A 23,556-nucleotide genomic window follows, 5' to 3' on the forward strand; every position below is an offset into this window, starting at 1 on the left:
CCCGTGGAAGTAATTGATGTTCCAGTTTCGTGAACGCACGCACGGCTGTTCACAAGCGTACTCATTTACACCACACCATGATCACTTGACGCACATTTTCTTGAGCGGAAATCCCGACACAAGGCACTCGTTTTTTTCTCTCTGAACTGAGCAGATTTTCTCCCGAAGCAGTCGCCTCATACATGCTGCTGTTCAAGTTCACGCTTTTTTTTTTGCCAAGGGGCGCAATCTATTCAAATGATTATGTCTTCGTTCTGACTGGAAGACGAACGGCCCAGGCTGGATCGAATTGCGGCCATGGACTTCCTTAGCGCCATCCAGCGACCTTGAACGTAGTCGCAGAGCGTGACGCGGAACATTCTTGAGCTGGCGTTGTAGAGAACGAAGTTGATGGAGAAGTTTGTGTAGTAGAGAAGCATGAAGTACCGCTGCAGCACGTAGGGCAGAGAGTTGATTTCGTGGTCTGTAGAGTGCGAAAGTCCGAGAGACAGCAGAAACACGTAGATCCGCATTACGTAACTGGGCAGGTTCAGCAGGATGAAGACGGTAGACACCAACAGAAGCATGCGTGTGACACTGATCTGTGTGGCGTGGGCTATGCCGCCACCACTGGTGGCTGTCGTGGTTGCGTCTCTGGACATCACGAGACTGCCGCTGCGCCTCGGTGACGATGAAGCTGCGGACGGCAATTAATGAGAAAAAAATGACCACCCTCGTATCATACGGTAACACCTTTAGCATTGCACGATACACTGAATGCTCTATAGGCTATGAAGTAATGTGATGAAATGAAGAGTGATTTGAAAATACTGGAGCACGACTAATACCACAAAAGCCACGGGCCACTGTCCAAGGTAGCGTTGTCTGCCACATTCAACGAACCCGGCAACTCCATCCGCAAAAGCTGAAATAAAGGGGCTCTATACTTAGTTCCTTTGAAACTGATTCCTTGGTCACAATATAGACTTACTCGTTAGGAATGTTACTGCCGTTACTTGGAGATACTGCTCTATAGCTTTAAATGCCACACTGAACATTCGTCGACACATGACGAAGGAGTGTTGCCGCGTTATCACACTGAAGATGGGAGGTAGAAGCAAGCGTAAGGAGAATTGTTTGCTAGTATTTTGAACACTTACTATAACAGAATGTGTTTTTAAACTAACGATTTTGCCTTGCCGAAAATACAGATATAAATTGGAGATAACACTTTTATGAAACAACATGGTTAAAGAGAATATTGCCAGTGGAGCCGCCAAGGTAATATTCATCTGTGACCATTTTATTGCCATTTCTTGATACCCCTTTTTGTGGTCAGTGCACGTGTTCTTGTACCGAGCATTTTTGCCATTGTGAACCAAAAAGACATTGAGAGAAACTTAACTGGCATCTTTAATCGCCTAAATTCAGTTACCACTGTTCTATGAATAATATATGGTGCTGCATTTTAATGAACTCTTTTAATTATGGCAGTGTTACATCTAAGGTAAATAACACATCAGCATGTACCAGTACCTTTGCAATATCTATCCATAGAGCCATCGGGTTTAAATGCATGCTAGCTAAAACATCTCAATGAGGGCTTTTAATTAAGGTTTCCAGCGCAGAGCACGCAGTGGGAGCTCAATTGAGAAAGCCGATGCAGCCAATCAAGCAAGGAAAGTTGCACAACTCCATTTCAATCAAAGTAATAAAATTGCTCTGTAAGTAGCACCGAATTTTCAACAGCTGCAAAGGTCAACATGGTCAGAAGAAGCGTTGGCCGCATTTCTGGTCGTACTCATCTAAGGGATATTCAGTAACCAATATTTATTCGTCTGTGACTGTAGAATTTTGTAAAGTAATAGTATGGAAATATTGGATGCAATGGTTCATTCTTATGATGAGTTCAGAATATTTATTTCAAATGCTCTTCAGCACTCTCATCAAGGAGTTAAGACTGGCAAAAAAGAAATGAGCAGCGTTTTTGGCAGTAGCAGAAACGTAATGGCAAAGAAATGCAAGCGCACCGAGGGGAGATTTGCGGATATGTTGGTTGTTATTGCGGAATATAAGGATGTAAAAATATTGCGTACATAAACATCTTCCCGTCGAAAAATGCGCTTGTCCAAAATTTATAGCAATGGAAGGCTTCTCAGCTTTCAACACGGGCATAAGCCGCCTTCTCAGTTTCATGACGGATACTCTAAATACGCTTTCATAAACGTTAATCCCGGTTCACGGCCCTTCTGTTTGTGGAACCCCTAATCCCAGCCTATGTGCTATGCGAAGCTATACATATCAAGCTGGTCACCGTAGCAACAACACGTAGACCTGTCAGGCATTAGCATCTATATTAAGGTTTTAATCCTCGCCTATGGAAGGCCATTGACGCCAAATTTTAGTCAAAGATCAACGAAGCTATGCTTACGAAACAATTTTCTCTTTGGATATTTAATCTAATACATGCCTGAGGTTGGAAGGTGCCCTTTTAATAGTAGAAATCAAGCTACGCGCTCAGGAAAATAGAGCTCGTTTTGGTGATTAGCTTAGTATCTATAACTGATAGAGGCAACAATGCAAGCCACAGTAGGTGATTGGTGTAGCCCACAGAACTTAGCAGTTTGACAGAGATACCAACGGAATTGCAGTCAAATGAACAAGTTTTCAGCAAAGTATTATTGATTGAGGCTGGTGCAATTCGACGGGAAGCACCAATACAAGTGAATATTTTACCCTCGCGTAATCAAGCGACGTAGTGACAGCCATGGTTAAGAAAGGGCTATACCTGCAAATGAACTCTTAGCGCCGGATTCTCTGCAGTCCTCATTGCAGCCATCCATGCTTCGTTGCTTCTTATAGCGAGCGTAGAATAGGTATATGGCCCGGGCGATCATTGAGTTCATGACAGTGATCAGCAGAAAGGGTAGAATGAAGGTCAGTACCGTGTCCAGGATGTTCAAGTAGTACAGGGCGCTGGAAAAACAAAAAAAAACAAAATCGCATGCTCAAGAGATTGCGCTGAACAGAAGGACCAGATCACTTGCTTTAGCTTGATGTTGAACGTTTTACTGTATAGCGTGAAATATGAATCACCACAAGAACAAAGCTTCTTTTCCTGGTTAGCTCAGTTCGTATAGCGACTGGTCCGGTGAAGCAGTGGTCCCGGGTTCGAACCACGGGTAAGGATGAACTTTTCTGCAACTACGAAGGTTCTGAGAGAGCCGTATAGCTTTCCTTAATAGCCGTAGGGCTGTGCTCCGGCAGGTGACAATGAGCAATTACTTCCTTACAAGAAAGATATATTCGCATAGCCAGCACCCGTACCAAACTTTCGCGTTTGATACACACCACTGTATTTTTCGTTTGGAAAGAAAACTTGCAAAAGGAGACGAACATGATGCACAAGTCCTATGTTAATAAGTCACAGTAATGCATTTGCGTCTCTAGTTTTGTGCGCTGGATGGAAGACTTGGTGCAAAGAAGTCTAATTTACGCACCTTTCGTAATCTGGATGGAGGCTGCACTGGGAGAACTCGCTGTCGACGCGCACAAAGACAAGTAGAGGAGTGTTGAGCACAATGCTGAGCAGGGCTGTTACGCCGATGACGAGCCTGGGCCTCCGGCTCGGGGAGCTCGTCTGCAGCTTCCAGAGCGGGTAGCGGACCGCCACGAAGCGTTCGGCCGTGAAGCTCACCGTCAGCCACACAGACCAGCAGGCGAACGTCGAGGTGAGGAACACTGTGACCAGGCAGAGGCCATGCTGGTACACCTGTAACCAGGTGTGAGAAGGAACAAAGGGCCCGGAAGCCGTTAAATGAAATATGCACTCGGAATCAAAACTTTGCAAACGAAAACTAGCAATACCGCTTAGACCTTGGACCATCAGTAGTCTTTAAGGCAGTTCGCTTGCTTCAAAAAGTAGACTTTCATGCAGTGTGGATTCTGCAAAAGGGCGCTATTAACTATGACACTGTTAACGAATTTCTGGCTTAGACAGCACAGTAGATGATCTTTGGCATAGCCCTAGAAAAGGAGGAGTTCGGCTTGTGGGGCTAATTTTTTTAGGAACGATCATGTTCACTGTTTGAAAAGAAACTAGGAATATGAGTAGCTCACAAACCAAAGGCAGCGAAAACTGAGATGAGGAAAGGCATTGACACCGCGTTTTTTGCAAATGCCTTTTGGTAAACGAAAACACTGAATAAAATCTCTTTCTTTATTCGTTTTGGCATGGATTGAGTCAGGGGTGTACTGCGCAATGCCGCTCAGAGATATTCTCAGACGGCTCTTGATTTATCGACTACACGTAGAAGATATTGCGGATTGTTAAGGTAAATGTGTTCCGGAATTGTTTCACCAGATCTGTTCATCCGCCCATTAAAATGAAATAAAATGCCGATCACTACACAAAGCAAGAACGATTAAAGTTGGAAATATTTAACTTCACTTCCGGTGACAAGGAAAATGCGGAAGTAAATAACAGAGGCTAACGATTCAGTCGGAGAGAATACTTAAACCTCATCCTGCACCTCAGTAATGCACTGCTTCTTCCCGCCTGTAAAATATGTCAACCAGATTCTACAAAAGAGGGGATACCAAGGTATATTTTCCTATTATCACGTAGGTACTTCTATATATGAATGTGATTTTAAGCTCTTTTTGTGTATCTCTATCGTATGTGCTGTATGCATCATATAGTGTGCTTAATTTTATGTAGGTCATTCGTAGATCGCAACGAAAGGCAAAAGACTGCTTGCGTAAACAGAGGCCATATAATAAATAGGAAAATTGGTTTTGCACTCATTCTAAGCAACACCTCAATGAATCGCGTAGCAGTGCTGCATATGCTATAAAAAGAATGCTCATGGCTTTTTCAAAAAGAAAGTGTTCCGAAGCAGAGGCAGTAAACATGGCGTAGGTTTGAATGACTTAGACTTCGAAATAGCACTAGTAAAGACAAGTTATAGCATGTAACCCTACATATAAATATGGCACAAAAAAATTAAAGCCGAATGAAACGCAGTTTTTTTTTATGAATTTTTCAAATAAAGTACTCATCTCCTATGCATTGAATACGAACTGGGCGAGATTGAAAATTTAAGACTTGAACATATGACCAGCAGAATTAAAATCCATTGTTATGCTCAGTATATTCAAGGCACCAAAGAAATAATTAAACGCAAAGGCATTAACATTGCATAAAAAATGAAATAAAACATATCTTCACAATCTGGGAATGAACCTTTTGCTCTATCCAAAAAAGTAAGCCGGCGCCAGGCATCAATCTTTAAAAACAGAGCAAGGAAATAACGTGAAAAAGAGCACGACACAATAGGAGGTCAAAAATTAGTGAAAAGAACTTGCGCCCAAAAGGTGCCGCGAGTTGCGCACGGTTTAAATCAAGTTATGAAACAAAGGTAACTTTAATATATATGCAGTCAACCCTATTCAATCAAAGTGATCTAGTTGTACGTGCCAATTACAGTGAAGAATCTATTCGCCTTTGTCCAATAACGGCAACTACATTTGTTTCTTTGCATTCGTAAGAACAGGTAATAGCTTTTTTAGCTCCAGCTAATCACCTTCATTTATTATCATATAACCAGTGACAATAAAACGGAGCAGCGCAATCAAAGCGAAGTCAAATGGACCGGCGCCTCTTTTCAGTCATGTCAACGTTATCCATTATTGATGGAGCCTGAGATTGGCAGAAGAGAGCACCTGGAAACATCTGTATAGTACCTAATTTGCGCTGCTAGGTATTTATTGAAGAAAATGAAATTTCTCTGTGGCAAAAGAGGTAGATTTCGCCTTCCCGTAACGGTAGATTTTAAAACAGCAAAAAAAACAACTAAGAAATGAACATGCAAAAAAAGAACTAAATTTGCGCTGAAGTCAGCGTGATGAAGGAGCCAATCGACATTGCAGGAAGCTAAAAATATTAAACAAACAAAACAGTCAAATGGGTGCGAAATTTCCGAACCAAGACCTAACGATCATATAGTGTACACGAACCTGTTCGGAAACATTTTGAAGTAAACTAGAAGTACATACCAACCCACAAAAAAAAAAACAACCCCCATAACTCAAATCTGCCTCTTAACAGCTTTTCCTTCAAGGCAGTGAAGAAAGAACTCCGTCAACTGCTGTATTTTCACTCTCCTTCAAGTCATCAAGGACATGCGTTAGAGAATGGGACGAAAAGAGGCAAAAACCGCGAGATTTAAAAGAGAACCGCGCATCAAGCAAAAGGTAGTGTCGGCTCTTTTAGCAGAGTAGAGGCCAAAATAGTTGTGCTCAAAAGTTAATTTGCTTTCGTTTTTATTGAACATGTCCCTTTACTGGATGTAGAACAACCCTACGGAGTCAGTCCTTTATTTACTCTTAAGGCTTCAAAGGAACAATCATTTCAGGAATTTATTTTGTGCCAATATCTCTTTTTTTAATTGGTTTATTTCCTTTAGATGGAGCTTCGAGTGGTCACTTTATTTTCTATTTCTATATTCACTAAGGAAAAAAAATTGTTGTAAAACAAGGAATAAAAGAAATCCCATGTAGCTTCATAGCAGTATAGCAAGCAATAGTACCCCTATGGCGCTCATTTATGCGACATGTCTTGTCGGGTCGTAGTGAACCTTTGTCCTCAGTTTAATGGTAGGCCAGTAAATCTTCAAGGAATTTAGCATCAAAATACGTCGGAAGATACGGGTTTTAATAATGCAAAAATTATTAGCCTGTATATCTGCCTATCGTAGAACACAAGATGATAATTTTAATAGATTGAGATGAATCTCAACAAATTGCCGACGCACTTACCTAAAGATGCTCGAAGGATGGAAAATAATTTTGTGTATATGGCAACGATGATTAGTATTTTTACACGCTACGCAAAAAAGGTATTTTAAGTGTTTAAACTATTTTGACTGTAGGAAATTTGATTCTAAAAAGAAATACTGTGTAATTGGGGAGCTTTTGGCGGAGCAAGCTGTTTCGGTGGTGAATCACAGAGACGAAGTTGTGCACATAAAGTGTTCTTAAAAATTAGGGACTGTGGTTTCATATACAAACAAACCACACGCCAAGACTAAAAAAAATATTGAGCCACTCACGTTTATGCCGCGTTCATTGAGCCAGGCGAAGGAGAGAACAATGAGGAATCCCGAGTCGGAGACTGCCAACGCACCCATGTAGAGGCTGGAAGTGCGATTCCTGAGCTTGGTTGACAGGAACGTGACCAGTGACAGCAGGTTGCCGATGAGCCCTAAGTAGATGATGACAGGCATGTACGCCGCATTGAGGGCGTCCAGCACATGTATCGCCACCGAAGGGGATGGGGACGGCATGGCTGTGACACGGTTGCGGCGTCTTGAAGACACCCCCTGCCGGATCGATCCTTGAGTCGAGTTCTCGGCAAGGATGTTGGTGGTCAGGTTAACGATAGATGCTGCTATCGCTGCTACCACTTCAGTCGCGTGGAGGGCGTCAGCACCGTTGTTGGGGGCCATGCTGAAGATCTCTGGTATGGCGGTAGACATCATCGTGGCTTGTTTGGCTTTCAGCCTCTTTCAGTGTTAACAGATACTGTAAACGAAAAAGAAAACAAAGCATTTACGGCAGAGTATAATTAACTGTCAACGATTAGTAACATGTTGATTTCGGAACCTTTGTTGATGCTGATAGAGCACGAATATGGGCAGAGGCCCAACCTCCCCCCTCTAAAAACAAACAAACAAACAAAACGCGCAGAGGATATAGGAATATCTCTGTCGTTTATGAATATTTTATTTTGCCAGTGTGGTCATTCCAACTGCTGTATGTACTCCAATAAACGAATATTGCCAACCTGGAAACTCTGTCTGCATCCAACGCGGGGGCTTCTTGTAATACATATGAGCGAAGCCACCTAGGTCTGGCAGACTGCCGTTTAACATCAAAATGTACATTTCACAAGGCTGAAATGAGGAGTTGTGCGGCTTTTAATTTTTACTGGATTCAGCGCACAGACCGATACTCTCGCGTAATTACTGTCTATACAGGATGGCCAGTCGACAAATGCACTCTAACGGCGGTAGAAGTCGCAGGCTCAGCGCTGGCCGTGGCACTGTCTATGTATTTGAATGAAAAACGGCACTTTTTTGCCTGATTAAGATGAATTTTCACTACATGTATACCGTACGTACTCATCCGCTTTGGCTTGTCACATATTAATGCACTGCGGTTTGCCTTGCACAGCCAAAAATAATCATAGCAACATGTTGCTGTCGTGGTTACATGATAATGAAGCAGTAGGAAGGCTAGCAACATCCTTTGCTGCGAATTGGGAAGTGTAGGATCTTATTTATTGGCGACTAAACGTCTGGAGCCACCAGGTGCAGTGTAGACCTATCATATCATTATAATATACATCCTTTATAGTTTCCCAGCACGATTATTTGACCAGCCCAGAAATATTTCGCCTGCTACTATGCACTCGGGAAGGGGAAGAGAAAAAATAGGACCGTGATGGATGGCGATGTGGTTGGGAGAGATCGCAATATGTACACGCACATATGATTGCATCATAACTGGGAGTCGAGGCTTAAGGTAAAGGGTTTCAATATAGTTGCCCTACGAAAGGTGACGAGGTTAAATTACAAACACATGGCTTAAAATATCTCGTTTTTTTCACGGCCACCGGGACGCATATGTGAAAGAAATAATTGCAGCCCCGTGTCATTCCACAAATAGCGCAGACGAAGCATTTGTTTTCTTAAAATTCCTGCAAAGCAAATGGTTACACATGGAACAAAGGAAAACATGGATGGTGTTACTGTTTTATGCTTGGAGGGAAAGAGAATATATATGCAGTCGTTTAAATATTTTTCTACGAATTCGTTCTTTTCTGCCTTTTTCCTTAACGGAAACCACCTGTCGAATGCTCTAATTTGGGTGCACTGCTTTCCTATTTCATATGGCAGGTGTAATTATATATTCATGTTGTCTAAGCGTTGCGTCTGTATTTAGTTGCGTGTGTATTCGTAGTTGCTTTTGGATTTCCTCACAGCTAACCTGTACTGAAAATATGTTCCGAGTTTCGTCAGAACAACTCCAGAAAACAAGTGTTGATTAACCAGCTGTTGACTGTTAATAAAGAAAATGTTGATAAAATAATTTCCGAATTATATGAATTCTGAAATATTCACCGAAATAATATTCAAATTAAAAAAAATGTTAGGAAATGAATGGGGTTCTAAATTTACACAGATAACAGATGTCACAAGACCAAGTGGTCATGTTCGTGCTGAAGACTATGAAACATAAAAGAAACGTAAAATAGCCAACCCTATTAAATTAGCCAAGCAGAAATATTTTGGTGTAGCGTCAGTCCAAAGCTATAAGGGGCAAGAGTGGGCTTTCTCGTTTAGATTTCGTGAGGAGGGATGGGAGAAAGTGTACGCAAGCTTTTCTTTCAATCTAACAAGGAACGCAACTTACACTAGATTTTCAACGAAATGTTGCTTTCAGAACTACGCACGTTTGATCTCGGACGCTAAGAAGTGTTTTGCGTTCCTAATGACATGAACTGAAATATATGGTGTTGTTTTTGAAAGGTTTGCTCGTATCTTATATAAACAGAAGCTTTCATCAGAGAAAAGCTTCTCTACCTCGAGGACACCCAAAATAATGTGTTTATAGCCAGCCTTGAAAATTTCGCCATTTTTTTTCGCCTCCCAAACAATTTTAGTGCAAAGCGACCTTTTTTGTAGGCATTCTCTATACCGAGGTGGATTTGTTACTTTCAGCCGATATAGACGATTATTGCTTCTCAACGACTTCCTCAGAGGCACAATTTCCAAAGTCGCCGTGGTCTTTACGCCAACATATTCCTTACATTAGAGACCAATCTTTAGGTGAGCCATTCAGTTTCTTAAGACAACAAAACTTCATCCGCAAGGACTCCCCTGGTACGAAAGGAAGTTTTCAAAATTTTCCTAAGCACGTGAACGAGGCCCAAAAAAACACCAAAATGACTCGAAGCCAAGTCCATACTCTACACTCGGAAAGACTCTTGCTGGGATTTTTTTGCTTTTTGACATGCAAACGTTTTTCAGTCTTGAAATTCTTTAGAATAAGCGTCAAATACCATTCAAGGAGGACACAGGGGCTGCGATCGTGATGCTGTAAAAACTGGGCAACTAGGAAAACGACCACTTTTACTTTCCGCCGCACAGACTGCACCTGTTTCGAGAGGAAACGGCTACGCCTCCGAAGCAACTCCCAAAGAGAAAAGATTTTACATTTGTCCTATGGCTTTTTGTTTTTTTGTGTGTGTCTTAGAAAGCAAGGCACACTAGGTTTTTTATTGTGGCTTTTTGAACCAGAATGCCTACTGCGTTCTTACGAAGCGCAGAAATACTTCGTTTTCAATACGCACACAACTGAACATGGGCACAGTTATATGGGCAGGAACACTTCGCATTAGAGTAGATGCCGTGGCCAAGCGGTACATGGCATACACTTAAAATTTTTTCAGACTTTTCACAGAGTGACGAGCGAGCAGATTCGTTCGTTACTGCAGTGTATTTTCTACTTTATATGCTTTTCGTGTGCCCCATGAACGCCATTTTGTTTTGGTGGTCATAGACGTGGTGAAAAAATGTTTTTTTTAGAACTAGGAATATATATCAGCTTCAATTTCTGAGACAGTAGCAGAGTAAAATAAAATTGTCATTCAGAAGTTATACTATAAACTATTAACCGCTGCGTATGCTATTCAAATTGCGAGCATTTCAATTGAGCGAAATAACCTGTTCAGAATGTGCACATCCATGGGTGGCCCTTCTGATACTGGACATACTATGTTACGCTTCTTTGCAACTTGTACACAAATTTTCACGACGAAATAATGCTGTACAAAATGCGTCGATGCATTTGTAAGTGACGTCACCTGCCTGATATTGTGATAAGGATGTTTACATTTCTTTATAAGTTGCGCATTGCTGACCCGAAAGACGCATGTTCGATGGAGGCGAAATGCTAGAGGCCCAAGTATTGCGCGATCTCAGTGCACGTTAAAAAACCCCAGTTGGTGGAAATTTCCGGAGCCCTTCACTACGACGTCGCTCATAGCCCGAGCTGCTTTGGGACGTTAAACCCCCATAAACTATTGAGCATTTTTGGCCTGCCGATATCAGCGCGACTATCTGCAGTAAAATTCATGCCACGCAGCCGTTTTTCTTAATAAGAATAGCCTTCCTGGAGAGATTTAAAGTTGCGTATTAATGCTTTTGCTTTAGGCTCAGTGCAAAGTAACTCTCTGTGTAAAAAATCACCAGCTCCTTCAAGGTTCATCTCAAAACGCCTGCCAAAGCGAAGAACTTTCGTCTCTAACGCATTTTCCAAACATTAATCTCTTTATTAGCTCTGAGTCTGTTAATGAAGAGGCAGTAAGAGCAATCAGGAGCTTTCCTGCTAATTCCTTGCGTCAGATAGCAGGATGACATAAAGATGAAAAAATTTGGAGAATAGTACGCTTCTGCTTGTGATTTAAATTCGAATATTATCGGAAGAACTACCTGTACTTTAACAACAGGCAGCACGAATTAATATGAGCGAATCGCTGAAAAGTCCTTTAACCTTTGTAACTCTGTTTTTAGCTGTTAGGTTAAGTAAGTACTTCGTACTTACGGTGTTGACATTTTAGATTCAAGATTGCATGAGCAGCTTTTTTTTTTTGTCTCATGAAAAGCTATCGCAACACAATGGCTAATCTAAGTGTAGCATATCGTAGAAACAGAATAAAGACGGTAATTTTCGAGACTAAAATTAATGCTCTAGCAAACAAAACAAGTTATCGCGGTTGTCATCGTAAACTTTAGTACACTAGCACAAAATCCTAGCTGATGCCAAATGCCTGGGATACAAAAAAATTCGAAGGTACCGAAAAGCGAAGTAGCCAGAATTCGATTTGCTGTCGTTCCGGCATCGCTGAACCTGCTTGCTTTGGGCACCACAAATGAACACCCGAGATTTAGCTTAACTTTGTAAGTGGCTGTACAGTAACAACTGATTAGCAGTGGGTCGAAATAGGAACGCACTAATACAAAGCCCATTTTCTACTCACGATTTATAGTAAGTCCAGTTGGCCAGATTTTCCAATAAGCCTTTGCTACTGTCGAGAACAGTATAGTCCAAAGCTGGCAAAAAATCCTCGAGAAGCACAAACTGTCGCTTTCACTTCTTCCAGAGTTTTTTTCTTCACCTGCTGAAGTGAATGTTTTGTAGCTTTTATACTTTCAATATCATGCACAGCAAACTGCTTCCGAAGAACCGCTAAAGATGTGATGATTTTCAAACCACGCGTGCACAACATGCACCGAAATGCAACGCTGAAACAGAAGCGCGAACTAAGTTCTCCGGCGAAGCTCAGCTGAGCTGAGCGCCTCTTGGCTGAACGATCCGCAGTCGCAAATGAGCGCACACGACACGCGTTGTAAAGGAACACGGGAGCGCGGGGATATCCCGGAAACTTCGTCACAGCTCCCCCTTTCCCGACCTTCCCTATGATTTCAGCTGACCTGGGATCGACCTGTGTTATATACGAAACCGCCGCCTTCTTTCCCCATCCTCTTCGCGCTCTCCCCCCTACGGCACAAGATCCGGCAAGTGGCGCCCTCTCGAGGTGGCGGTGGACGCCAAAGCGTCCCTACCTGTTGCTAGCGCGCTCTGTTAGATATTTAGATATCGGAGTTCTGTCTTTTTTCGAGCCCTTCGTACTGAATGTGTGCTCGTGGCTCCGTTGATCGACGCACGGAGAAGTATCGATTTCTCGAGAGGGGAATCCCGCTACTGTGCGGTCGGCTTGCCGGCACATGTTTTATATCACGCTGAAAACTTGGTTGCGTTACACTAATGCTACCGATAGCGGGTTTGCGCTGCAGAGGACGATTATTCATGTCGCATCGCATTATGAACGCTTTAACATTAAGGCTCCGAACACTTGAAACGCTGCGTACGGGATTCACACGCAATATAACATCCATATAATGTGACATCGGTGCGCTGATTTTTGCCCGGAGACCGGAACTGTTCCCGCTTGTTTACATTTCTTTTATGGGTTGCCCAATCTAGCCAATGTCCGCCACCACAAATAGAGGACACTGCCGGTTTTTTTTTTTCTAATACTACAATGTATTTGCACACTTTGATTCTGTTGCTAGATTAAGCACTGTTTAAAAGAAAAAAAATTTTAAAGCAAAGCAGCCGCTGTTTTCTATCAAAAATCTAATATATTCATAACAATATTAGTCTTCATAGATGGAGAATGTTAGCAAACTGAAAATATATAAGTGAAAAGCGTGCATTTTTTTTTTGTGACAACCGCCTCTGATATCGACGAGGCTGAAGAAGCAGGGCCCCTAAGTTGTTTTTCTGGATAAACAGAAATCACGAAATACGTATCGAGGTATCCACGTTTCTTTCAGTCGCTTTTTTTTCGCCCGCGTGTATGAGGGTCTATGAATTTCTTTCAGATATAAGAACTGTGATTCGCGCGTGAGGACAAAACAAACCATGCCTATATATAGCCTTAGAGCGAGGATTTTAATAGTCTGCCTTTCGAAACATCTTTTCGGCCCCCTCCTGTTGATATCTCAGCTTTGAGTGCCTTCAGCATATCAACAATTCATTGGTATGGCTAACATCGAGAGGTCGCTGCGCGCTAGGGAGGGGTTTGAATTCAACTTTATTGACAATTATCTAGCAAACACAGCAACACCAGGCATCATGTGGGGTTTGAAGTTTTAAAGGTATTATTTGTATTATTTCTGAAGCAAGCTGTTCACACTTTGCGTGCCATGCGGCTTTCTGAACGTGCAAATGTAGTAATTAGAAAATTTCTCCACACAACTCTTCCCCGATGTGTTGGGCCTGGCGAGCCCCGAATTAGATGATGAAACAGCCAGCCTCAATGACCTTGGGGTTTAACATTGTTCGCATTTATTGTTTCGTTGCAGTGAAGATTTTCGTTCTCAGTCTGAAATTTCAGGTTTTTGTTTGAAATATATAATTGAAATCAAGACTTGGAGTAAACTGTATTATTCGTTTTTGAACCGAGTGTAAATACAGCTACGCATACGTCCCGCAGTGCGGGTTGACAACAGAAATAAAAGATAAAATATTCTTTCTGAGGCAAATACAATCCTTGTAATGTTCAAGCACCGCAAGCTCTATGATACAGAGCATTTTAGTGGCGCGAAATAGCCAGTGGCGTGCTTAATAGTTTGTTATTCTTTTTGACCACGAAACCACATTAGGATACATTGCTTAGTTTTGTCTCTGTGACGTGATTTGCGGAGTATACGAAAGCAGTCGGCTCTTGTTTTCGCTTGAACAGGCTCGCCACCTGAAAACACGGAAAATTTGTAATTCTTGGTGGCGGCGCTAATAATGGCGGAGGTTTCATTTAATTTATTTTTTTGTCTTTGAGCTTCCTAACTTTTTACCTAAACCGCTTTCAAGTAATAACACGGTTTCCTCTTGAGCTAACATCTTGACTTTCTCTAAGCAGGTAATACTGGTTCTACCACGGCTACTCTCATAATCAGAAGTCTTTCATTGCTAGTTTTCCGCATGTTTCATATAGTATACGAGGGACTGCGAACTACAACTAGTAAGTGTCTCTCGCAGGGCTGCTGCGTATCCAAGAAATTCTTTCATATCCTCTCCTACAGCTGCAAACTTAGAAAATTGAAATGCAGTCTAATTAACCCGATTAGCTGCAGCAGCTGAGATTTAGTTTGCGCTGGTTTTCAAATCATGCCACAGCAATCGGCTAAGATAAACAAACGGTAACAAAAATGTAAGACACATTGAAGAGTAGACGTGGAACATCCGATAAACTCAGCAGGGCTTTAGTGGTTAATACAGATATCTTAATAATTCACTGAGGAAAGAACCACAGAAACAGAAATATAAGGTGCTCGAAAATAAATAGATAATTATAAAGATTTCACACAACAATATATATAGGTATTAGGAGTAACAGCCGGCTAGTGTATGCAGCCGCTGAACGCACTGAAGAACTGTATGGGCGAAGGTCAATCTTCAGATACAACAGAATCTTTCGCGTTTCATGTTTTTCCGAAGCACTTCAGACCCGATAAAAAGTGCGTTCTTGCAATTCATGCAGGTAATGTTTTACCTATCCTTATCGAGTCTTTCTTTATTGTCATTGCCCTCGTTCACGAGGTTAATGCATAAGGTCTACTTTATGGTCACTTTATTGTTGGTTATCTTTTTTCAGCGGAGTTCCTGTATTAGGTGTCGCGGAAACAGTTGAACAAGGAGTTGATTTCTATGCTGTTCTCGCCACTCTGCTTTTTTGTACACCTAAGCCAGTGTCGACAGAACGCACTTAAAAAAGAGTACGTAATATGCCTCTCTCACTATGTGCAAAAAGTACTGTTCTATTAGCCACACATTGAGACAGTGCCTGTTGCAAGCTCACTAGAGAACAAAGGCATTTCGTGTCTGCGGTACAGTTCAGCCATCAGTTGTAAAGACGCACTGCTCTTCTGGGATGTTTTGCAAGGGTTATTGAAGAAGCTAAATAATTTATTTCAACTGCTCTGCAATGCATTGTTATCCCCAGGATATGTTTTTCGTTCTGTACTGCACGGCATACGGAAACTGGCATGATGCAGCGCAATTTTGATTCTGATCTCAAACATTCATGGACAAAAATTTTCAATATCGAAAACCTGTAAGGCATTGTTACGGAAATACTGAAGGCAATAGCTCATTGTTCCTATGTGTTGCAAAATCTTTTAAAAATTTTTCATCGCTTCCGGCGAGTACTTAAGACTGCCATGAACACCAACAGAGCACGTTTTTTGACGATAGAATAGCAGAATAATGCAAGCCTGACGACGGGAGATTTGCGAATAAAATGATTGTCATAGTGAAATATTATAATACACGAAAAAATACGTTCATAAAACCTCTGTCGTTAAAAAATAATTTTTTTTCAAGAATTATCGGAAATGGCTGTGTCAATAACAGCCAATTTCGGCCGAATGATTCTTCAGCTCAGGAAAGCGGACGCCTAAACAGTGATAAAAACGGAGTGGCAGTCGACCTTGGGCATGTGCTCACCATTTGCTGAATTTCAGAGCGTTGTAGCCTAGACTTATATTGTTCTGAGGTGGAGTTAACACCGATTCCAAAAGTCTTTGTTATCAGTTCATGTAACATTATTTCACTGAAAGAAATGCGATGTTTAAAAAAAATCTTGGGGGCAGGTGAGTGGCTAAAGGCACTGAGCGCCAACAATGAGACGTGCGTTCGAATCTCACTTGAACCGATATACCTTCCATCTTATGCATTATTTTCTTAACTTTTCTCATGATGTGGGCTGGTGGAAAAATTGGCATAAAATGGTAGTAGTTGAGCCCATTGCTGCAATAAGGCGAGAATATTGTAAGGTATGCGCATGTTAGCGCTTGATAACTCATTCGAATAGTAACTGTGCACAAATATCTGGGAAGTGCTCATACATATTGCCATGACCAAGGATACACACTGCAATTTTGCAGGCATTATTCCAGAGCAGAATAACATGTATGTGCCGCGAAGATATTCCCTGCCATCATTTCAACTCAAGATGCGCTACTCGTCTCCCCAAACTGCGCAACTTTCAAAACTTTCTCGCTCACTGAGGCACTTTCAGTCACGAAATCTAGCTGTTCTGACCTTTGAATTTGAACCCAAATAAGTGACATGGCATGTGAAGAGTTGAATAAGAAAACATGTTCACTGAGTGAGGCACTTAGTCTCGAAGTTCCACCTCCTGTGGCCATTAAATATAGAATCCTAATGAGAGCGGCGCCGTGTCAAAAGATGTAAGAATAGACCCGGTCGAATGATGAGTGGTTAGCTGCGGCATATAGTTAGCACAGAACTAGCGACCTCTCAGACTGCCTTCCTCGTTTAGTTCCGAGAAGCGCAGTATTAAAAGTCGATGGAATGGTCAAGCTCTTGCTGCCAGACATAAAACAGCCAGAGTGGAGTCTGAACTTCTCCTGGAGTGCTGGAGTTTAGTTTACGCATTAGAGGATCCGCGGATGCGTACGAACTTCTCGTTGTTTTGAAGGAGCTCGCCTTTGAAACAAAGACCCTTTATAATTTACGACTAGTCTCCACAAGAGAAAAAAACTTTTTCTTTAGAATAATGTGTATGAACACGTTAAGCATGATATTCCTGTAGTCGTGGTGTTTCGTAACAGCCTGCAGAAATGTCCTGGTGCTGGCACGGAGGCCTTTCGGCGCATGCGAAAATATGCGAACATAGATTACTACTTAAACACGAAACTTCACAGAAGGTAAGTTGGCTCCACTTTAAATGTGAAGCGAGTGAATGCGACGTCCATGAAGTTTGTGCTTACGCAAGCGTGTGTGCCTGAAGGAGGTCCGTGGAGAAGCTATTCTGAGAATGAGCAGTTGCATGGGTTATGTCTGGCCTTGTGACATGTGTACTAAGGTTATGAATTCAAATCAATTACATAATTTCAATGCCCAGTTCTCCAGGGACAGTGAAGAATGACAGCTAAGCCTTGAGCGAGCTGGTATTTGGTGCCAAATTAAACACCGCTCGAAATACAGGCGTGAACAGCACGCAAAGCCTACTTTGAGCTTTCATCGTCTTCGTACTTGCCTTCTGCTCTGTACTTGGTATGACTAAACAGAATGAGCAGCAGAAATTCTAAAATTATTCTTCTAGTGATAGTGCATGGGCGTCGCGCAAAATCGTCCGAAATAAATAAAGGAATTCAGAGCACAATTCCTTGCGCCATATGCGATTACACCAGGTTTATTTTAAGCGGAGGAACTGTTAGCATTATGATAGCACTGGCTGCATGGTAACTTAACTCGCTCAAGAGGAGATTTAAATTCGCCGTGTGTGGTCATGTGCTGCTTTGAAGAGCGGGAAGAAACAGAAAAATAGGGGAAAAAACGGTACAGAAGCATCGGAGGGATGACACGCAACACTTGATGCCAATAAGCTACTCCCTTCACAACTAGAGCGACCAAACAATGAATGGCTGATTTATGATTCTTGTGTCTCACACTTTTCTTCTCCTCCCTTTCCATAACTCTAGTAGCAGCAACATCACTCTCCACGCCCAAGATTTCAGTCCTTTCCTGCTCCTGCCCACGTATTCGAGGCTGTACACCGGATGGCTGATTTTCTATCTTCGAGCCTAGCTTTCTCCAGAACTTGGAGCTTTCTTATGAAAAAAAATTTTTAGCCAATACAGCTTTGTTTCTTGTAATCCCATGTGTTTTTTATTTTAGATTTACGTGCCAGTAAAAAAAAACGACAGAACTCTGCCGAAAAAGCTAGAAAATCTTTAGTAGTTTTTGCGCCACCGCAGATGTTTCCATAGTACGGTAGTTTTTCCGTAGTACAATTTCTTTACGGGGATGTTCTGTAGTAACTACACAAATATCTCTTCCTCCTATAAGCACTTCTTTTGTTACTACAAGTTTTTTGTCAAACATTACAGGAAATATGTCGTGGCTACAAAATTTCTTTTGTTGTTTTTCGACTGGGATGGAAATAAAGGAGAGATTCATGTCTGATATTGCGCTGGCTAAACAATTTGACATCTTGAAAGAAACCGATTGTGCTGAAGATATAGAGCTCAGCAAAGCAGAACCCAGCTACAGCATACAAATTATCGAGAACACAATTCGAACGTCAGAAAATATAGTTATATTGAGCAAACAATTATCATTTTAACTGGTGAGAAATCGGTATGCACAATAATGACCCATACACAATAAGAAGAAATAAAAATGCTACAATATGAAATCACATGAGAGCGTTCCTGTTGGTGACAGACAGTCATATCGCAATACCTAACGTTATACCGAGGCAAGATGGACTTAATTGTAGTGACATGAATTAGCACCACGGAACTTGTTTCTAGGCTCCGATCTTAATCATGTGGTAATATTGTCAGCACAGGAAAGTGAACTCGAAAATGTTTAGGTAACCGCTACCATTCATTGCCCTTTTATATTTCACATCATACAATATGCGTGATGTGAGAAAGAAGCGCTACGGTGAAGTGCTCATCCGGTCGTAACGAAAACGTTACATCGACGAGGAGGTTTCTGCACGAGCTTAACAGCATTGCACATCTGCTTATGACATAGCTGTTTATCTAATATGTCGTGTAGATACTTTTAGTTGTTACAGTAGTGTTGTTTCAGTAAAACATAATGACAATAGGCAGCCCTTTTCGCGTGTCGAAAGGATTTTTTAACAGTGATGACAAAAATCAGTAGTATACACGGCGCACGCGCCGCAGGCTATCTGCTCCTTTGAAAAGGAACCATGGCTTACATATAATTTTCACTTCATGTTATGCTCAAACGTTTCTATAAGAAGCTGCGAATCTGCGCAACAAGGCTGAACATTACGGCACGCGAGAACAAAAACGTATAGTGAGTCCCTCGCACAAGTCACATGGTTTTACCTGGCGCATTCAGGTTACCGTTCACAGAGAACAAGAAATTTAAATTTTATCCTGAAGTAGCAGCCCAAAAAAGGTGAAAGCTTTCCGTCTCGAGCAAGGGCATACCTGTCAAGTCTGTCGTTTCTTGGAGAGCGACAGCTAAGTCACACTATGCCAACCTGGAACTAAAATATGACTTTTAAAGCTATGGTGCTGAACTGAAAATCGTTTTTGAACGGCGCAATTTTTCTGCGTTAATCTCGCGTTAAGCGCTGGAACAAAAACCCTGTCCCTGTTGTCGGGTGAGAAAAAAGTATTGTGGTGAGCCCTTGGTGGACTGATATTAGAATATAACCTGCGGCCAATGAACTAAACTTGACACACAATAAACTACGAGGAAAAAAGCTAAGATCTCCACTGATCAATCAATGAAAGTGTGAATTAAATCTTAAATGATTAAGTTTTTCCAACTTTTCATGCGTCCGTGAATAAGATGTGCGCTCTTGCAGTGCGCAAGAGAACATGCAGAAGTGTTTGTTGGACGCGAGGCCTCACTGCCTTGTTGAAAAAACGCATAAGCTAAAGACAGTGCAAAACTCTCTGCTTTTAAAAGAAACCCACAGAAAAGGACACCGATGTGAGCAAGGACCACCGGCAAACAAGAGGACTTATAGGGGCAATATGAGGATGTGTGGTTTAGGTAAACTTAAACATGTGCCGCGTTTGACCTGGCTTGATTGCACGGACGCCAGAATAATGCGACTTCGTGTGATAGACGGAGAGGTATTATGAGTGAAAAGTCGGAGCCATTAGCTGGAGAGCTGTGCAGCAACTGAAAGGATGTCTTTCGAAAGCTTGTAGAGTGTGTAGGTGCGTGGATAAGAAATTCTACAGCAGCAAACACTCCGCTCAGGTTGCTTTTGTCTGTTACATTTAATGCATAAGTATTCCTTGCCTCATGCGTGGCTTCAACACAGAGCGTGTACAGAAAGTGTCAACAGAAAGTGTGGACACTTAGCCGAGCTTACCGGCATTACTCGGTAACTCGGTTAATTCGTAGTAAATCGGGTAATCTCGTAAGTTTTGGAGGAGCGCTGTAAGCCAGTCTGTAAGATTGTAAAGTTGCCCTGGTTGCTCAGCGACTTTTCCTGCTTAAACCATTGAGAGTTTTTGGACGGCTCATTGCAAAGAACCTGATGAAATTGTTTTCAAAATACAGACACAGAGAGTAGTGAAGACACTGGAAAGTGCTTTAAATGCATGAAACATACATCGCCGAAATACTTGTTTGGAAGTTGGAATGCTCAAAACAAGTCATTTTTAATATCGCGAAGTATTCCTCTTTCCTCTTTCCGTTCTTCCTCTTTTTTTTCTGGCCTATTCTTCTGTTATGTATCCTCATCCCCCTGCAATAATGCCTTCGGGCGCTGCAGGTATTTCCAATAAATAAATAAATAAATAAATAAATAAATTGGAGATGTACCTAACATATTAATGTGAGTCCTTCTATCTAAATACCATTCATGATAAGGCGCCAAACTAAACCAGTAATGAAAAGAAAACTGATTGTTCAGCACACATATTCAGGTACCCAAAGCTCGCGAAAAACTCTAGCGCTCGCGATATAGGAGGCTCTATCGATACTATATTGTGGAAAGAAGAGGTATGCACCCCTTTTATAGCCTCCGATCCGAAAGCAACTCATTATGCTATCGTGAATATGAGCGAATACTGCGGAGCTAAGGATTAACACTGGGATTCCTCCCGCGACGTCGCTTGAATCTTCCGCATTGCTGATACCGCTCAGGATGTTATATTGCCGATATTAAAGGACGCTGGAGGACGAAATTGTCTGAGACAAATATAGAGTATTCGAAAATCTATGCTCATTTTTTTTAAGCTAAGCGAAGTACCTGCTTGGCGGGCCGAAGAACGAGTGATGTAGACACTTGAAAAAAAAGCACGCAAATGTGGTGTGAGCAGCCATATCTCTCCGGAACGTGACTCGGTATGCCGCTCATACACACGTTATTTATAGCAGGGAGCAGTTCGGTGTTCATGAAAGTTGCAAAAACCGTCTCGTTGGGACCAACAACAGTTTGTCTCTAGACTAAAATATGCTGTTGACAGGTGGCGGAAGCGAGATCATCATCGTCATCATTTTCATCAATATCATCGTCAGCGTAACTAAGTCAACCTCACTCTCATCCGTCCCCTTTCACGCTTCTCTCCTCAGGCACTACAGTTCTTCACCTTTAGCGAACATTGGTTCTCCTGCCTTCGTATTACATGGCATGTCCAAACCATTTTTTCCCGGCCATAGTTCACAACATCGTCCTCAATTTAAGTTCGACACTTTTCATGACATCCAAGTGTCTGGTCCTGAAGGAAGTACAATAATAAAAATTTCTAATATAATTTTTCTTCAGGAATTTTGATAAACTCTCATTCGTGATCTGAGTGAGCCGCAAATGCACCCCACGCCATTTCTATTAGAAGCCGCCGCGGTGGCTCAGTGGTTATGGCCCTGCGCTGCTGACTCGAAAGACGCGGGTTCAACCCCGGCCGCGGCGGTCGAATTTCAATGCAGGCGAAATTCTAGAGGCCCGTGTACTGTGCGATGTCAGTGCACGTTAAAGAACCTCAGGTGGTCGAAATTTCCGGAGCCCTTCACTACGGCGTCCCTCATAGCCTAAGTCGCTTTGGGACGTTAAACACCCTCAAACCAAACCAAACCATTTCTATTATCTTAGAGAGTAAAATCTCGTGGTTCCTGTCTGCGGTCGCTACCTGCACTAAGTAGATGTTTTCCCTCACCATATGCAGCGCATGGATCCCTATCGTCAACCTGGTGTTCTCATACGATACTGTCAATCATTACTTTAGATTTGTGCATGCCAATTTTGAGGCTTTATGTTCCGCTTTTCCTGTCTAGGTCGCTGATCATGCTTTCCAGCTTATGCCCTGGGTTGCTTTGCAAGGCAATTTCATCAGTTATGGCCTTAGTTGCCTATGTGTCCAAAACCAACACAGCACAACACATTTCATCAGAGAAACGTCGAGTACTAAGATTTTCTCCATCAACATTGACCCGGAACTTTTTATAATCGAGATCTCTGAACAGTTCCAGCAAACCCGAATTGATTTGCAGTGGAGAGACCGTGTGTCCCTGACAGACACGCATATTTATCGGGATTTTGTCGATGTGTCTACAGAGAGCAATGGACGCTGTGCACTGCAGTATTATCACTCTAATCATTATTATATATTACTATAATTACTCTGCATTTATGTCCAGTTGGGTTAGCTTACTTTGGCGCCAGCTGAGGCACCGCACTCCGTAGAATTTTATGATCTCATCAGGAGTTATGAGCCACTTTCTTTTCACTTTGCGGTTATTTTCTCTTTGAAACAAATTCCTTACCCTGAGGCACCATCTGTAATATGCTGACTGAAATTAATATTCCGCCATGATAACTTCCGCAGGTATATAGAGTGGTATTACACTACACTAGAACGCCAGAATAACGCTCGAATCGTAAAAGATTTTACCGTTTTGTTTTAGCGTATTGCGCCATACTGGATGCCTCAAGACCCATTGCATTGCGGCTGCAAAAATATCTCGGCTTTGGATTTGTGTGCTTGCCGTGTTGCCTTCATAATTTCAATGAAGTGACTGCCGCTCCACTTCCCATTAAACCAGAAAAGAGTAGACGCGAAGTTCTCTGTGAAAGCTGACTTCGATTTTGCTGCAGTCTTACGAGATTCTTCGATCAAAACTCAGTAGCCTCGATATAACCAACGGTTTCGTACAGACTGTTGTTACAGGAGCGGTCAGCGATGCATAGCGCTCCTGCTGGCACATCACGAAACGAGAAATGAAAAAAGAAAACCATCAATGCAGACAGTAACTTCCGCTTCTTTGTTTCCTTCAGCGAAAAATCGAGATCAATCAGCGTGCGGCTCAGTAATTACGCAATGCTTTCCTCAAATTCCAGTTCTGCGTGTTTTGCGTCCATTCCTCTGATATTAAAGGCGGTACGGGGCCCTTTGGATATGTGAATAAAAATAT

At 42.1% G+C, this 23,556-nt stretch overlaps 1 protein-coding gene across 1 annotated transcript; it reads right to left on the minus strand.

Annotated features, from left to right (window-relative positions):
• Window positions 1-233: 233 nt before the first annotated feature.
• LOC144103631 (thyrotropin-releasing hormone receptor-like) lies at window positions 234-7,520 on the minus strand. Its single transcript, XM_077636298.1, has 4 exons — window positions 7,092-7,520; window positions 3,480-3,751; window positions 2,789-2,955; window positions 234-676 (listed from the first exon to the last, which is right to left on the minus strand). The coding sequence occupies exons 1-4, from the start codon at window positions 7,518-7,520 to the stop codon at window positions 234-236; spliced, it is 1,311 nt and encodes a 436-aa protein (XP_077492424.1).
• Window positions 7,521-23,556: the final 16,036 nt, after the last annotated feature.

The sequence above is a fragment of the Amblyomma americanum genome, chromosome 9, assembly GCF_052857255.1.
Source record: "Amblyomma americanum isolate KBUSLIRL-KWMA chromosome 9, ASM5285725v1, whole genome shotgun sequence".
NCBI classification, from domain to species: domain Eukaryota; kingdom Metazoa; phylum Arthropoda; class Arachnida; order Ixodida; family Ixodidae; genus Amblyomma; species Amblyomma americanum.

Excerpts from the sequence above, each read along its gene's own strand:
- LOC144103631 (XM_077636298.1), bottom strand. The coding sequence starts at position 7,520 with ATGATGTCTACCGCCATACCAGAGATCTTCAGCATGGCCCCCAACAAC. Across the intron at positions 3,752-7,091 it reads TCAATGAACGCGGCATAAAC|GTGTACCAGCATGGCCTCTG; the intron begins GTGAGTGGCTCA and ends ACCTGGTTACAG. Across the intron at positions 677-2,788 it reads TGAGGACTGCAGAGAATCCG|CTTCATCGTCACCGAGGCGC; the intron begins GCGCTAAGAGTT and ends TGCCGTCCGCAG.